The sequence below is a fragment of the Carcharodon carcharias genome, chromosome 10 (genome assembly GCF_017639515.1).
Source record: "Carcharodon carcharias isolate sCarCar2 chromosome 10, sCarCar2.pri, whole genome shotgun sequence".
In the NCBI taxonomy this organism is placed as follows: domain Eukaryota; kingdom Metazoa; phylum Chordata; class Chondrichthyes; order Lamniformes; family Lamnidae; genus Carcharodon; species Carcharodon carcharias.
Genome location: NC_054476.1, coordinates 118,161,441 through 118,178,918, shown reverse-complemented (window position 1 = coordinate 118,178,918; position 17,478 = coordinate 118,161,441). Strand labels below are relative to the sequence as shown.

The 17,478-nt window shown below is 40.0% G+C and overlaps 1 protein-coding gene across 2 annotated transcripts in view; it reads right to left on the bottom strand.

Annotated features, from left to right (window-relative positions):
- usp32 (ubiquitin specific peptidase 32) overlaps positions 1-17,478 on the bottom strand; it is a 259,887-nt gene that overhangs the window by 86,571 nt on the left and 155,838 nt on the right. For both annotated transcript variants that reach the window (XM_041197547.1, XM_041197548.1), the window contains exon 6: positions 1,026-1,157. In XM_041197547.1, the coding sequence (XP_041053481.1) occupies positions 1,026-1,157 (132 nt within the window). The remainder of the gene's footprint in view (positions 1-1,025; positions 1,158-17,478) is intronic.

Below are 17,478 nucleotides of genomic sequence, written 5' to 3'. Positions count from 1 at the left end.
TTTCCATTGTGCAGGCAGATGGCATTGGGCAAGCAAGAATCATGTGGGGCATCTTAAGTGGAAGGCTCGAGACAATCACAGGGCAATAATGACTCAGTGATAATCTTAGTGAACCAAGATTACAGGAAGAATAGATCCTCACTGAGCAAATAAAAATCACTTAAATGTGGCAGCCTCTGCACCCAACCTTGCTTGCTGAGCAGAAACCTGGTCACCCCCAACAACCAGTACAGCCCAAGCTCAGTACAAAGGCGGTATTGCACTGTCAGAAAGTGTCTTTTGGGTAAGAGATTAAACTGAATCTGTCTGGTTTCTTACGAGATAAAAGCACCCATGATACTATTCATAGAGCAGCATGGGAGTTCTCCCCCATGTCCAGTTCAATACTTATCCCTCAACCAACAGCTGAAGCTTGTCCCATTCTCACATGCCTGCTTAGAATTCAGGACACCACCTCTCAATACGTGAACAGTAACTCAATCCCCTCCAATCAGGATCAAATTGCCCCTCCCAACCCATGAAAAACAACTCATGTTTCTAACCACTTATCCCTCTACCCAAATCAACACAACATACTTAATAGAAAACTTATATTGTAAATCTTCTTTACACCAGCTCCACCCCATTGTCCTCCTTGCTCTTTCCTCCACACTAAGGAAGTGGACTGTTGGCCAGTATCATTGACCCCTTCATTGTCCTCTGTTGCTTCCTCTCCTCCTCCCCTACTCATGTCTCTTCCTCATCCTCCAGGTCAAGTACCTGAATTGTGGTTGCATTTCTACATAATGAGCAAATAATTTATTATAATTGATTATTATGGCCATTTGTCTAGACTTCACAGCATCTAATTTTACAATAAATCCGAATGAATCAATTTAAGTTGGACAGCCCGGTGTTTCAAAGCATGAGTCCCCACAGTTTGAACTTAATTGGGTTCCGGTTGAGCAGTTCACTCCTAGTATACAATTTTCTCTCAGTAAAATATTTCCAATATGCATTACTCTCTCAGTAAAAGGTTTCATTACCTTCAGTTAAAGATGGATGGATGGGTGGGGAAACTAAAGGAACAAATGTTTCCAAATCAAAGCGTCCAGTCCTTGACTGAGCCTTTAGTAGCCAGTAGCGTTTCTCAAGATCAATTATATCAGATTCTTCCACTGTGAATAGAAGTGAATAGAAATAGATACATTATCAGAGCACATGCATGAGAAACCTGGGGTTCAACAGTGAAAATTTTAAAGTGATTTAAAACTGTTGGTTATAAAATCAACATCAAACATATCCTTTAAATGTCAGCAATTTTGATTTGTTAAATGCATAGGACTGCACCATTGCCTATTCAATTTTATTTGTTGAATTCAAATAAAATTTCTAAAATTAAAAATCACAGATACTTACCAACATGCTTAAAATAATTATAAATCTAGAACTTATTTCTGACAACTTGCATTTTTATTGTGCCTTTGATGAATAAATGTCTCAAGACACTTCAGAGGCAAAGAAAAATGGACAGAGCCAAAAGAAATGTTAGCCAGACTGACCAAAAAGGTAGACTTTAACTTAAGTCTCAAATCTGGAGGAGGAGATGGAGAGATATGGAGAGGGGATTCTAGAATATGGCATGGAGGTAGTTACAAAGCACAGCTGGCAATGTTAGGGTACAAGAATCCAGAGACGGAGGCAAGGAAAATTTGTGGGGTAGTGTGGTCGTAGAGATGGAGGAGCTTATAGAGATAGTGAGCAGCAAGGCTAAGGCATGGTTTAAAGGCAAATATGAGAATTGAGATATCGCAGAACTGGAAGGCAATGGCAACCAATAAGGACAGGTCGATTTATAAGCCAGTCTTGAAGCAATTTTATGTAAGGTGAAAGATGGGAGGGTTGCTCAAAATAGCAATGGAATGAATGGACCCAGGAGGTGACAAAGGCATGGATGAGGGTTTCAGCGACAGATGGGTGAGGACAGGGCAGAAGTAGATAATATTAAAGGTGGAAGTAGGTGATCTTTGGGATAGAAAAGATGTAGGGTCAAAAACGTAACTCGAAGTTGAATAGCATGCCAAGGTTGCAGTCTGGTTCAGCCTGAGGACTGGGATAAAATCAGTGACAGAAGTGTGGACTTCACAATGGGGGCTGACAGCAGTCACTTCAATCTTCTCCAATCTTTAGCTGAAAAAAATACCATTTCATCTAAGTCTGTATGTCAGCCAAGCAGTCTGGCAACAGAGAGGCATTAGAAGGGCTGAGGATGATGAGGAGGAGTAGAAGTTGGTGGTGTTACTGCAGACTTGAAACTGAACTTAATGCCTGTGGATAACGTCACCAGGTGGAAACATGTAAGTGGAAGTTGAGGACTGGGCCAAGGACAGATCCTTGGGAAACTCAGGGATAATGGTGCAGGTGCTGAAGATGCAGTCAGTTGATAGTAATGGAACCCATTGAGTTGGACAATAGAGAAGTGTTGGAAAAAGATGGTCTGGTCAACCACGCCAAAGGCTGCATTACAGGCTAAAGAGGACAAAAAGGAATAATGTAATAGTGGTTACAGTCACAAAGGTTGTCATTTGTGGCTTAAGTTTTGGTCTTTTTGCTTATGTACTTGCAGCAAAAATCTGATTGGAAAGGTTTGTACAATGATTTGTGGAAATGACGAGCATGAATTTGGAAGGTTACATGTTTCCAGCTGCAGAAATTCCATAAGAACACAATAATTTACATACTTATTTTTAGAACCAAAATCAGGAGATTACATCGCTTGGCAGGGATTGGAAATGATGCAATGGCAAGGAAAATTGATCAGCACAAAGAATTACTGTACAAGTAGCCCATTTAAGCATTTAAAATATATATAGTCACAATTTCTTCTAGAAGTTGTCATTTTGGGAGAATGGCAGAATTAAAAAACATCCAGTGTTGTATGCTCAATTGTACAACAGAAACACATTGAGTCATCATACACAAGTATGATCTTTGAAACAAATATGAATGCAGTTGCCAATTAATTAGCTTTTAGTTTTAAATGTAAGCCTTGGAGAACTTATACTTCACACAATTAAATTTCCTTCAAACATTTGAAGAAGAGTTCCCAAGTTAGTTTGCAAAAAAATCTTAAACCAACCCTTCATAGATAACATAACTGTGAAAGATGGCTTATTAAAACTAGCAATCCATGTTGAATTCAACATATTTCTCTTGTGGATATATAACACATTTTTGATTTGTTTATATGTTTTTACAGAATCAAAATAGTTGAGTTTTCATTTCCACATAAAATGTTGATTAAAAGTCCATTAGGTGCATCTGTAAGATGATAATTTGAATTTGAATTTCACCAAGAACTCGAGAGTTGATAAACTGGTTGCTATAAAGAGGAAATTGTCAGGGTGCTTCAATGCGATTTGGAGACAAGTATGTTCTCTTCCACTCCTGTGCAGTGATGCTGAACTGAATACTATACCGTTAATCTACAACAGGATCCATCAACTTCAGTAATAATGTAACATACACGAAAATGGTTATGCACAAGTGAAAGATATTTACGGTAGGTAGGGAGGGGATGGATTAACAAATTTGATACAAGTTTTAAAAATAATGAGATTTCAGTTCAATTTCTTCTTTGGGAGTTTTAAAAATCACAAAAACAATACTGAAAAAATAAAATCTGAGTTTCCAGGATTTTACAGCAAAAGGTTGCTATTGCATAATATTATGTAACTAAAAAGGAAACCAATGTAAATGGATAAGAGACAGCGTATAACAAAATGACAGTTACTACATCAGCAAAAATTAGGTTTATACCAAAGGTGGGGAATTAGTTTAAAATGAAAATTCTGGATTAGAGCAATCTAAATTGATACTGATTTGTCAGAGCTGACTCAATGTGATCACCTGAAGTACTGGAATAACTGTGCATTTTCTATTGCAAGAACTGCTGTTGGCATTGAACCTCAGTAACCAATTTCTGCAGTAGCAAACAGTGTGAATTTGCCATATTTACTGAGAAAAATCTGACTAACTAAGCCAGTATTTTCATGACAACAGTTTCAGTCCATGTACCTGGTTAAAAGAGGTGACAAACCATATGCAGCTTGGTTTATTAAACTTCAATTGTTAAGAGTTCACTTCCGGTTTGAAGAATTTGCCAAAACTGTGTGCGCAAATCACACTGAAGCCTATTGGTGTTATTGCACCGTTAGGTATGCACGTGAAGTTCACCACACAGTATACAGACGGATAAATTGCAAAATCTCCAATAAAAAATATTTTATTCATCACTTTAGAATGAAGTCGCCAAATTAGTGCCAACTCCTGGGTGTGTCCACAGATAAATTAATAAAGAAAAGATTGGTGCGGGATTGTCCAAGTTCATTTTATAAGACTGCCATGGCTAATAGATAGAAGAAATAGCTAGGAGCAGTGAATTCATCATGCTGGCTGAGCAACCAGATTGAAGAAGAATTCTCACAATGCAAACCAGGCAGTAAAAATCATTGTACAATGAATAAAAAGTGATTGATGATCAAAGTGCGAAATAAAAGATGGAGTTGAGGTCAAAGCTGAAATATCAAACTTAATTTTTTTTTCAATCTGTGGAATTATTATTAAGTGGAGAGAATGACATTCCAGACTTCTAAAATTAATTTTTCAGGTTGTTCAGCAGTAATTATGACTTCGTGCATCATTTGTCAGCTTTTTTCAATAATGACTGCGAATGCTGACAATTACTCTGTCATTACAACCACAAATTCTGGGTCACTATAATTATTCCTCGTGTCATCTAGCTGTTGAACTGAACGTCTCTAAGTTGTTCAAATTGTGTCCAGCATAGCTATCAAGAACTATGATAAACCTGCCTGTATATGCTTTTATTCATTATTCAAATAACACATACAAGGTAGGTATAAGCAACTTTTAACCAAAAAATATGCACAATTGAATTCAAATTAAGTTACTTTTCATAAGATATTATCACAATCAACATAAGCTTTTGCGCTACAATTGGCATTAGCTATGACTCAATCATTAATTTCACAAATGAGTTTCAAATATTACAAAGATTACAATTTTCTTGTAATACGTCTTGATTAACTCTACTTTAAACTGAATGGGTATGAAAGCTTTAGTGCAAATAAAACTGCGCTCACTAAATTATGACATTGTGCACAGGTGAAAACAGTAGAATGCTGATAATGGAACCTACCGGAATCTTTCCAGCACTGACTAGCCTGCTGTATATTTTCAGCATTTTCTATTAATATTACAATACAAACTTGAGCCCCAGTACATTACCAACTCCATAGACAGATAAACCCCTCAAGATTTGGAACATCTCTTTCAAATCTCTTTAACCTTCTTTTCTATGATGAGAACAACCCCAGCTTCTCCAGCCTATCCATGTAACCAAAGTTCATCATCCCTGGAACCATTCTCGTAAATTTTTCAGCACCCTTAGTGTCTTTATATCATTCTTGCAGTACAGTGCCCAGAACTGGACAACTGGACAATATACTCCTAGTTGAGGCAGAACCAGTGTTTTGCAGAAGTTAATGATTACCTCCTTGCTTCTGTACTCATATTTCTTTTTTTAAAAAAAGCCCAGGATCCCATCTGTCTTTATAATCACTTTCTCAACTTTCAATGATTTGTACACACATAACCCCAGGCTAGTTACCTCCAAGGTTTTATTCAAAATTAAAGTCAAACCCCCTACCCTTCTTCTTGCACAATGTAATTCACTCAAGAAGAATCTACAATGTATTACATATAAACTACTAAAGAAATTCAATTACTTTACAGCATTTTCTGTCTCTGCCTTGGAGTGGACTTATTGTTATGTGCTCAATATACACATAAATGTGTTTGTGGAGACTATGCAACAAAACCTTAATTGACAAAAAAAGTAAAATCATGAATGCAAATATGCATTATACAGTCAGCAAGATTTTTTTTGGAAAAAGTGAAAATAATACTATGTGTAATGTTTAAAAATTGATTGTGCAATTCACAGTCAGCTGAAAAGCAATGCTTGCCTACAAATTTTGAAGAAAGCTGCCCACAAAGGTCTAGCAATCTCTGTGGTATAGATGATCTCTCTCCTAACATATATTGCCAAATCAAGGTGATTGTGCAGCAACCGTAACAATAAAGCAGGATAAGCAGCCAATCATACTGAAGTATTCAGGAAAGCAAGAAGCAAAATATACAGAATTTTGCTTTTAATTAAAATTTTAGAGTGAAATAAATAATTGGGACATATACATAATACTAAGGTAGATGCTCAAACTTTCTTTTAAAATGTTAGTTCACAAATGTGAATTTAACTTGATCTAGAACTTGACTTTTCACAAATAAAACAGGAAGCTGTTCAGCAGTAATTATAAACTAAGTACACTGTTAAAAGCCCAGGTTTTTTAATATTTTTTCAAGGTTGTGGGTGTCGCTGGCTAGGCCTGCATTTTTATTGCCCATTCCTAATATTTTGTTATTCACTCGTGGGATGTGAGTGACGCTGGCTATGCCAGCATTTATTGTCCATCCCTAATTGCCCTTGTTCAGAGGACATTTTTAAGAGTCAGCCACATTACTGTGGGCCAGACCAGATAAGGACAGCAGATTTCCTTCCCTAAAGGGCATTAGTGAATCAGATGGGTTTTTACAATAATGAGCGATGGTTTCATGGTTATTAGATTTTTAACTGCAGATTTTTATTGAATTCAAATAATACCATCTGCTGTGGAGGAGTTTGAACCCGGGTCCTCAAAGCATTATCCTGGGTCTTTGGATTACCAGTCCAGTGACAATACCATTATCCCACCGCCTCCCCTCCAAGGTGGTGGTGGTGAGCCACCTTCTTGAACCACTGCAGTCAATGTGGTGTAGGTACACCCACAGTGCCATGAGGGAGGGAGCTCCAGGGTTTTAACTTAGCAACAGTGAAGGAATGGTGATGTAGTTCCAAGTCAGGATGGTCTGTGACTTGGAGGGGAAATTGCAGGTGGTGTTCCCTTGCATCTGCTGCCCTTGTCCTTGGGCTTGGAAGGTGCTGTCAAAGGAGGCTTGGTGAGATGCTGCAGTGCATCTTGTAGATAGTGTACACTGCTGCCAGTGTGTCGGTGGCGGAGGGAGTGAATGATGAATGTGGCGGATGGAGTGCAAATCAAGCTGGTTCCTTTGTCCTGGATGGTGTCAGTCTTCTTGAGTGTTTTTGGAACTGCAGCCACCCAGGCAAAGAGTGTGTATTCCATTATATTTAACTAATGCTTTGTGCATGGAGGACAGGCTTTGGGGAGTCAGGTGATGAGTTATTCTCTGCAGAAATCCCAGCCTCTGACCTGCTCAGAGCTACTGCATTTATATGGCTGGTCCAGTTCAGTTTTTGGTCAAAGGTAACTCCCCTGGATGCTGATACTGGGAGATTCAACGATGGTAATGATATTGAATATCAAGGGGAGACGGTTGGATTCTCTCTTGCTGGAGATGGTCATTGCCTCGTACTTGTGTGGTGCGAACATTACTTGCCACTCTTTTGGCCCAAATCTGAATGCTGTCCAAGTCTTGCTGCATACTTGCATGGACTACTTCAGTATCTGAGGAGCCATGAAAGGTGCTAAGCATTGTGCAATCGCCAGCAAACATCCCTACTTCTGACCTTATAATGGAGCATTATAATAATGGTCATCGATGAAACAGCTGAAGATGGCTGGGCCAAGGACTCTACCCTGAAGAACTCCTGCGTAATGTCCTGGGGCTGAGATGATTGACCTCCAACAACCACAACCATCTTCCTTTGTGTTAGGTAGGATTCCAACCAGTGACAATACCATTACGCCACCACCTCCCCTCCAACCAGTGGATTGTTTTGCCTGATTCCCATCAACTGCAGTTTTGCTAAGACTCCTTGCTTCTACACCGGTCAAATGCGGCCTTGATGTCATGCTCACCTCATCCAGAGTTCAGCTCATTCGTCCATGTTTGGACTAAGGCTGTAATGAGATAAACAGCTGAGTGGCCCTGGCTGAACCCAAACAGAGCAGTAAGTAGGTAGCTTGAGTAAGCGCCAATTGACAGCATTGTCAACGATCCCTTCCATCACTTTGCTGATGCTCAAGAGTACACTGATGAGATGGTAATTGGTCAGGTGGGATTTGTCCTGCTTTTTGTGGACAGGAAATGCTTGGGCAGTTTTCCATATTACCAGATAGATTCTAATGTTGTCAACGTACTGGAACAACTTGGCTAAGGATGCAGCTAGTTCTGGAGCACAAGTCTTCAGCACGATTGCTGGAATGTTGTCAGGGCCCAGAGTTTTTGCAGTATCCAGTGCCTTCAGCTATTTCTTGATATCACAGAGTGAATCGAATTGGCTGAAGACTGACATTGTTATGCTGGGGAGTTCAGGAGGAGGCCGAGATGAATCATTCACTTGGCACTTCTGGCTGAAAATGGCTGCAACTGCTTCAGCCTAGTCTTTTGCACAGATGTGCTGGGCTCCTCAATAGAGGATAGAATATTTGTGGACCCTCCACTTCTAGTTAGTTGCTCAATTGTCCACCACCATTCACAACTGGATTTACAGGTTTGCAGAGCTTAAATCTGATTCGTTGGTTGTGGGATCACTTAGCTCTATCACATTATGCTTTCGCTGTTTAGCAAGCAGTCCTGTGTTGCAGCTTCACCAGTTTGACACCTCATTTTTAATTATGCCTGGTGCTGTTTCTGGTATACCCTCCTGCACTCTTCATTGAACCAAGGTTGATCCCCCCATTTGATGGTAACGAAAGATTGGGCGATATGCTGGGCCATGAGGCTACAGATTGTGTTTGTATACAATTCTGCTGCTGCTGATGGACCACAACGCCTCATGGATGCCCAGTCTTGAGTTGCGAGATCTGTTTGAAACATATCCCATTTAGCACGGCGGTAGTGCCACACAACACAATGGAGGGTACCCTCAATGTGAAGACAGAACTGTGGGGTGGTCACTCCTACCGATATTGTCATGCACAGATGCATCCGTGACAAGTAAATTGGTGGGGATGAGTTCAAGTAGGTTTTTCCCTCGTTGGTTCCCTCACCACCTGTCCAGGCCCAATCTAGCAGCTTTGCCCTTTAGAACTCGGCCAGCTCTGTCAGCAGTGGTGCTACCGACCCACGCTTGGTGATGGACATTGAAGTCCCCCACCCAGAGTACATTCTGCGCCCTTGCCACCCTTGGTGCTTCCTCCAAGTGGTGTTCAACATGGAGGAGTACTGATTCATCAGCTATGAAGGGGTGGCAGGTGGAAACCAACAGGAGGTTTCCTTACTCATGTTTGAACTGATTCCAGGAGACCGGGGTCCAGAACCGATGCTGCGAACTCCTGGGGTTACTCCCTCCTGTCTGTATAGCATTGTGCCACCACCTCTGGTCGTTCTGTCCTGTTGGTGGAACAGGACATACCCAGCAATGGTGATGGTGGTGTCTGGGGGCATTGTCTGTAAGGTATGATTCCATGAGTATGACTACATTAGGCTGTTGCTTGACTAGTCTTTGGGACAGCTCTCCCAATTTTGGCACTAGCCCCCAGATGTTAGTAAGGAGGACTTTGTAGGGTTGACAGGCCTGGGCTTGCCATTGTTGTTTCCAGTGCCTAGGTAGATGATGGGTGATCTGTCTGGTTTCATTTCTTTTTGTAGGCTTTGTAGCAGATTGATACAACTGAGTGGCTTGCTGGACCATTTCAAAGAGCATTTAAGAGTCAACGACGTTGCTGTGGGTCTGGTGTCACATGTTGGCTAGACCAGTTTGAGGACGGCAGATTACCTTTCCTGAAAGACATTAGTAAACCTGGTGGGTTTTTAAAACAGTCAAGAATGGTTTCATGGTCACTATTACCGAGAGCAGTTTTTTATTCCCGATTTATTATGTGAATTTAAATTTCACCAGCTGCCCTGGTGGGATTTGAATTAGAACATTAGCCTCTCAACTACTCGTCCGGTGACATTACTACTATGCCACTGCCTACCCAAGTTACAGCTCATTCAGCAAGGTGTAACCTTTGAGGGGTTTTACTTTTAGTGCGAGACCAATAGCATAAAAAGGAAAGTTTTCATCAGTGCAGTGATTTCTACTCAATTGCAGTCTGGAGGAAACTTCATCAACGCACTCTGTAAAGAAGGGTAATATCACTGACAGTAACTTCTGGAGATCCGCATTGAACTGCGCATGTGGACTCCAGAGTTACTGTCAGTTTCAGAGAAGTAATGACAGCAAATGCTGAAGAGTTGGTGTTTTTTCTAATCAGGAGTGATTAAAAAAAAACAGCTAATTATTTGGCTGCTTGATTCAATTAACATTAAGTTTACATAGTAAGTCCAAGGTCACAGCACAATGCCTTGGAAAGCTATACAGGTTTGACATCTAAATTATGCTCTTAAAAGGTTTGGGCTGTTTATTGGTTATGTTCCAGAGTTGGTAGTGGGGTGGGGGGGAATGCAGAAAAGATATGGTCACTTGAGCTTTAGCATCTGTTTGCTCCATGGACCACATATTAACTGTGGCAGAAGAGATAAGTGATATACAGTCAAATAAGCAAAATGAGAAGACAAGTTCTGCTAAGTTTTCACAGAATTCTGAAAAGCAGGTGGTCGATGACCCAAGTTTTCTTCTCCCTTTCTGTGAGGCATTGTTTGTATCAATTTGACTAAGACTAGGAACTAGATGGTGTGGGGAAATAACCATGGCCATGTACATGCCAATTCACAAACTACTTGATTTTATGCAAGGTTTTATGAAATGAAAATAAAATCTAGTTCCCTTTTTGAACTGAGCAGCTGATAATATAATTAAAGTTTTTCCAATTAAATTGAATTCTGTAATTGAGATACTATACTTACCTCACGAATAAAGAAGCCTGGTGTTTATGTGAAACAAATGTTACCTATTGAATACCTGTGATATCACTACATTTTTAGAGATGGAACTCATCCAACACAACTTATTGCTATCTTCAAAATCCCCTAAGCAGAGATCCCCTAAATAGGTACGTGGGTGGGGGTTTGGGTACTCAGCAGGGACTGAGCTAGCTTTAGATATTTTTTTGTAGCTGGTTACAGGACATGTCGAACAGCTTCATTGTAAGTCTGACTTCCAGATATACAATGTCTGGAATGTCTACAATATCTGCTATCAATACAAGCACAGGCATGATGGGCTGAACTACCTCTGCCAGAGCTGCATTTTATGAATTTGTACATTGAGCTGACAATCAACTGACTTTAATAAAAGCATATCTAATTTAGTCTGTTCAGAATGACACTGATAGTTGTCTAACTGACCCAACTTTGCTGTTATAGATGGCTGGAGCAGTAGGTGATTACTGGAAGAATAGCCAACATGGATGGGGGGAAACAAAAACAAAAATTGCTGGAAAACCTCAGCAAGTCTGACAGCATGTGTGGAGAGGAAGACAGAGTTAATGTTTCGAGTCCCTATGACTCTTCATCAGAACCCAGGGAGAAGATGCTTTCTTATATTGCAAACCATTCTTGTAAATAGAGTTTAACAAATAAAACTCTATCCATCCTCTAAGGGCTCTTCTGCTAACCATTTTGAGTCCTTATACTAGATATGTATTTATAATGTCATCTTCCAACTTTGTGAGATGATGACATGCAGCTAATCATGCAGTGATGGGATAGGTGCATTTTTGCTGATGGTTGAAGAGATCAGTCCATGAGAGGCAGGTTCTGCCACAAGTGCCGTATTTGAGGCAGCTATCAAGCATCATTGTGAGGTGATGTTTTCAATGCTGGTACCCGCTGTCAAGCTACAGCTACTGATCATCATGGTGGGGCAAACTGGCCCTTTATTTATCTTGAGAGTTGGAGTTTAGAAAAACTGAAAATCTTTCTACATTGAATGGCTGTGTACTATCTTGTTCCAGCTGCTTCTGAGGCAGAGTCAATCCACCTTGACATCCTAATAGGATGTCATCAGACACATTACTGAAATTCAATCATTAAATAAACGCAAGTATGGAAGATAACAATGCAAGGGTTCAGTAAATATTATGTACTACAAAAGCAATTTACATTTTTAAAAAAGTTTACAATTTTCCTTTATGAATCTTGAATACAACTTTCAAAAATTTTAATATTTTTTGAAATTTTTCCTCAACATTAAGCAGAGATTTTCTATTAAATAATTAAAAGTTCTATTAAATAATTCAAAGATTTCCAAATTGTCCACACTCCAAGAGGGTAGTAATTATGGAATTATTTACAAATGCCAAGTTCTAACTGTTAAACACATGCAACTTGATCTTTAATTTCACAATAAATCTAACAAAAACTAGAGTTCAAACAGAAATGCCTTCAGAATGTTATTCAGCAAATACACTATATTATAGCAATTTTAATACTCCAAAGTTTATGCTTGATTATGTGTCTTAGAAAGGGTGCTTTGTTCCAATTTAAGCTCCCAATCATGTGTCTGCACACTCAGCATCAAATGGAGGAATTTTGTAACTCATATCATTTCTCTCCAAAGCATAACTGGGATACTTGCCACCCAGCTAAATTTTATGCTAGTGTTTGTATTCATTTTATTTCCTTTTGCTCCCTACGCAAGCACACCATCATAAAAATATCAAGTTCTATCTATGGCAATAGTTATGCAACATTCAAAATTGATTTATCCATTTCTGGGGATTGGCTGTTCACAATATCTATGATATGCTCAACGACTCTCACAGCCAACTTAAGTTTTTTTTAATCATTCATTTACGGGATTGTGGGCATCACCTCCTCCCACCGTACTTCTTGTGAGGATTGTCTTCCATTCTCCCAATTTCTGTGTCACTGTTGCATCTTGTTCTGATGATGCTATCCTCAACATCTGTGCTTCCATTATATCCCTTTTTCCTCAACTGAGGACTTATCCCACATTGCAGTTGACAGGGCCCTCAGTTGTGTCTCTCCTAGTTCCAGTACCTTTTTCCTCACCCCTTTCTCTTCCAGGACCATGCTAGTGTCAACTTGTTCTCAACTTTCACCCCACACTTAACATTACCCTTTGTCATTTCAGCCAACTACAACACAATGCCATTATCAAATAAATCTTCCCCTCCTGGCCCTTTTCAGTACTCTGTAGGGACCATTCCCTCTGCGACACCTTTTCCATTCATCAATTACCCACAACAACTGTTCCCCTTCCCCAGGACTTTCCCCACAAGAGATGTAACACTGTCCTTTCACCTTCTCCACGTCCAATGTGTGGAACTTTATTTCCAGGTGAATCAGGGATCTACATGCACTTTTTTCAATTTAGTATCCCATATCCGCCACTCACAATATGGTCTCCTCTAATTGGGGGAGAGGAATGCAGATTGGGTGATCGCCTTGCTGAATACCTCCCTTCTGTCTGCAGAGACCCTGGTCACTTATTACTTCAATTTGCTATCCCACTCTGATTTGTGTCCTTGTGTTCTCCTTATATTGCTCCAAGGAAATAAGGAACAGCAGCTTATATTTTGATTAGGCATTTTACAGCCTTGCAGTCTCAACATTGAGTTCAACAACTTTAGATTGTAACCACTGCTGCAAATTTATTGGATAACAGATGCTGGTAATGGTTCTGCTGTGCTCACTTATACCTCTTCTGGACCCATTTTTTTATTTCCTTGTGCCCCATTAACATCTCCTTTTGCCTTGCATCCTTCTGTCATTTAATTACTTCTGCCTCCCACCTTATCAGAGACCTTTCTTTTTGTTCTTTTCTTCACCACCTTTCCCCCACCCCCTTCCATGTCTCTGCACCTGCTTAAAACCTGTTAAATAACTAATTTCCAGTTCTGATGAAAGGTCAGCAACCTGAAATGTAAAATTGTTTCTCTAGTCACAGATGCTGCCTCCTGAGTATTTCCATCGCTTTCTGTTTTAGTTCAAAATGGATCAAAGGGTTCATTGCCAAAAAGGAACAACGTATTCTACTTTGTATCAAAGTTTTAAAAAAATCTTCGGACATGATCCAACACAAACTGGAGGAACAGCAGCTCATCTATCAATTAGGCACTTTACAGCCTTCCGGGCTTAACATTGAGTTCAATAACTTCAGGCCATGAACTCTTACCTCTATCCTCACCTCTTTTTTAATCCCCTGTTTTCTACATTCATTTTTACTTTTTATCCATTTATTTTTATTCATTAATCCATGGTTTTATCCCCTTTTTCATCCCTCCCTCCCATCCTATTTTCCATCCCTTTTGTCCTCCCATCACCGCCCCTTTCCCACCCCAACCCCAAAAGGGCTGTTACTTGCTCATGTTTTTTTTTAAAAAGAATGCTGGCCCGTTTTATTATCACATTCTGCTTTCTTACCTTTGCCACTACCATTGCCCTTTAGTTCATGGCCTCATTGTCAATTCCTCTTTTGTCCCCACCTGTCGCTGGCCTTCTATCCAGCTTCACCTGCTCCACCCCCCTTAAACAGTGTATATTTCATTACATTTTTACTTCTCTTTAGCTCTGAAGAAGAGTCATACGGACTTGAAACTTTAACTCTGTTTCTTTCTCCACAGATGCTGCTAGACCTGCTGAGTTTCCAGCATTTCCTGTTTTTGCTTCGCATTTCCAACACCAGCAGTATTTTGCTTTTACCTTAAAATTTTGTCTTTTCTACATGTTGCCATTTCCACAGCTCATTTCCTTGGTCTCCACTATTAATTTTCCTTTAATAAAAGCAAAGTACTGCAGCTGCTGGAAATCTGAAATGAGTATTGCTGAAAAAAAGAGACATGTCAAAGCTTTTCATCTTGCACTCATCAGGGCACTTCACAAGAATACCAATATAAGGGGAAAACAATAATTTATACTGTATGTGAAATGTGCGCTGATTGGTTGGGAACTGGACTCTGAATGGTAGAGGCGTTGCCATGGATAATGCACCAGTGATGGTGACTGACAGTTAACTGTCAAGCATTGTTTGAAGTTTAAACTAGGCAGCTTAACCCTGATTAGTTAAGGCATTGCCCTGAGGAATGAGTCATCGAATGGTTGTCACTTCTGTTGCTTAGCTGAAACAGGCATAATGTGCATACATGTTCTTTCTGTCTGCAAAGAACAGGGCCCTGTGTATTAATATATGTAGCTTGCAGTACACACAAATGGGCCATACTGAGAGCCTGACTAACGATTCTAAATTGGTTGTCATCATAATTCTTAGCACACTGAGGATTATTTAGCAAATGTTTTCCAAACACAGAATCCCATCTAATGTTGGACACTGTATTTTGAATTTTGCAAACACCGGTTGGTTGGGTGCAGAGCGTACCTTGCCCAATGTGAACAGCAGCTGGGACATGCTGTTTGATACGACCCGCCCAGCATTTGAGACGTACAGCCTACATACCTAGCATCACACTGGTACTGAAATTCACATACCACATTACTCATTTGTGTGATAGGCAGAATGTCTTTCTGGCATGATGGCAGCATCCTGTTAGTGGTGAATACCACTCGTGTCGCTATTGCATAGTAGCAGCCTGAAACAGCCAGCTTTACCTGTTACTCAAATCTTTGAAATACCATGCCCTTCCAGGGTAAACAAAAGATAGCCTGGGTATTTTCAGGGCTGAAACTGACAGCCTTAGGCCCATTCATGAGTTTGCACGATGTATAGCATGAAATGATCTGATCAGGGTAGCCATTATCCAGCAGAATGGCTTTAATGCAACCAATTTAAGAATTAAGCTTGTGTGGTGAGCAAATGAGCCTCTTTACAAGGTTGCCGATACAGTTCCATATGCTATCAGATTGGACCTAAGAATCCCAATGCATATACTGACCAGTGAAGGTAGGCTAGCGGTAGACCATGGTAGAGAACCCCTTGGCAGTTTTCTCAACTAGTGCCTCAAGGAAGGGGAGTTCGTTTGACTGCTCCATTTCAAAGGTGAATTTGAGCACAAGATGGAGCCCATTAAGACATGTGAACCAAGCTATGGTAGACATTTTCTATGAAAAATTCACCAACTTGAAGATGAAGCAAGTTTTCATGTACTTTGGATCTGGCTATGAGGCACAAGAAGTGATTTGGGTTGAACCAAACAAATGGGAATTACCCAAACACCCAAGGTCTTTTCTTCATGCAGGAACTAGTTTTAACCACTTGGATTAGAACATTTAATCATTTTTAATCATTCTATTCATACAGTCCTCCAATTGGTTTATCCAGCTACAGCAAAAGATTGTTAAATCTCTGTTCTTCACATCACAATGAAGATGCAGTATTTGAATTCAACATGCTTTATATAAATATTGCCCACAAAAGAATTGGTCAATGTTTGGAAAACCATGTTTTCCTCAGTTTTAGATCTGTTGCTTTTACTTAATTGATAATTAGGTTTCCACATGAGAAATAAGGTTTGGAATTTAGCCTGACCTAATCCACACTTGTATGTAAAAATTATACATATATAATTACACACAATAACACTAATTCCTGCTGCCAAACAGGAACTTGACACCCACTTCATCTACCTGTGCATGTGCAGTTTCTCTCCCTGCTGACGTCATTGTTTTGCGTCGTAGTCTGCCTTCTACCACCGTTCCCCACTTCCTCCCTCTTCTGCTACTGCTGCTCTCCTTGCTGCAGGGGGTAGTAAGCAGTAGGGAGCAGTGAGCTGGGATGAGTGAACAAGAGCAGCGAGCAGAGGGAGTGACAAGAGTGTTCTTTTCTGTCTTTGTCAGATCTCCACTGTCTTTGATGCAGGGGGAGTCTTTGATTCATGTGGGGATCTAGAACTTGGGGGCTCAGTTTCAAAATAAGGCTCCTCCCATATAAGACAGAGATGAGGGGGAATTTCTTCTTTTAGAGGTTTGTTAGTGTTTGGAATTCTCTGCCATAGCGAGCTGTGGAGACTGGGTCATTGAATATATTCAAGGCCAAGTTAGACAGATTTTTGATTGACAAGGGAATCAAGGGGCTATGGGAAAGGTGGGGGGGAAGCAAAGGGGGCGGGGCCAGGCAGGAAGGTGGAGTTGAGGTCACTATCAGGTTAGCCATGATTTTATTCAAAGCCAGAGCAGGCTCGATGGACCGAATGGGCCTACTCCTGCTCCTATTTCTAGTGTGACTATAGAAGACATCACATTTCCCAAAGACAATCTAAAAAGCAAAACTAAAAATAATCTCAATAATGACTCTGCTAAAACAAAGAAAATATAAATTATACAACATAGAATGTTCAGGGATCTTGAGTAACTAGAAGAGAGTTTGATACATTGAGAGCATAACCATGTAACTATTAATTTCAGAGGGTTAAATACAATTTTATTCAACTGAATCTAATTTTATGGCTACAAATTTGGGACATTCTAGACTTAAGGTGAAGAGATCCTTGCATATCATGGTCTATTGGTTAAACAATTCAATACAATTATATCCAATTCAAGTACAATTGAATACAATACAAATCTCAACAATATTCTCCAAAGCAAAGG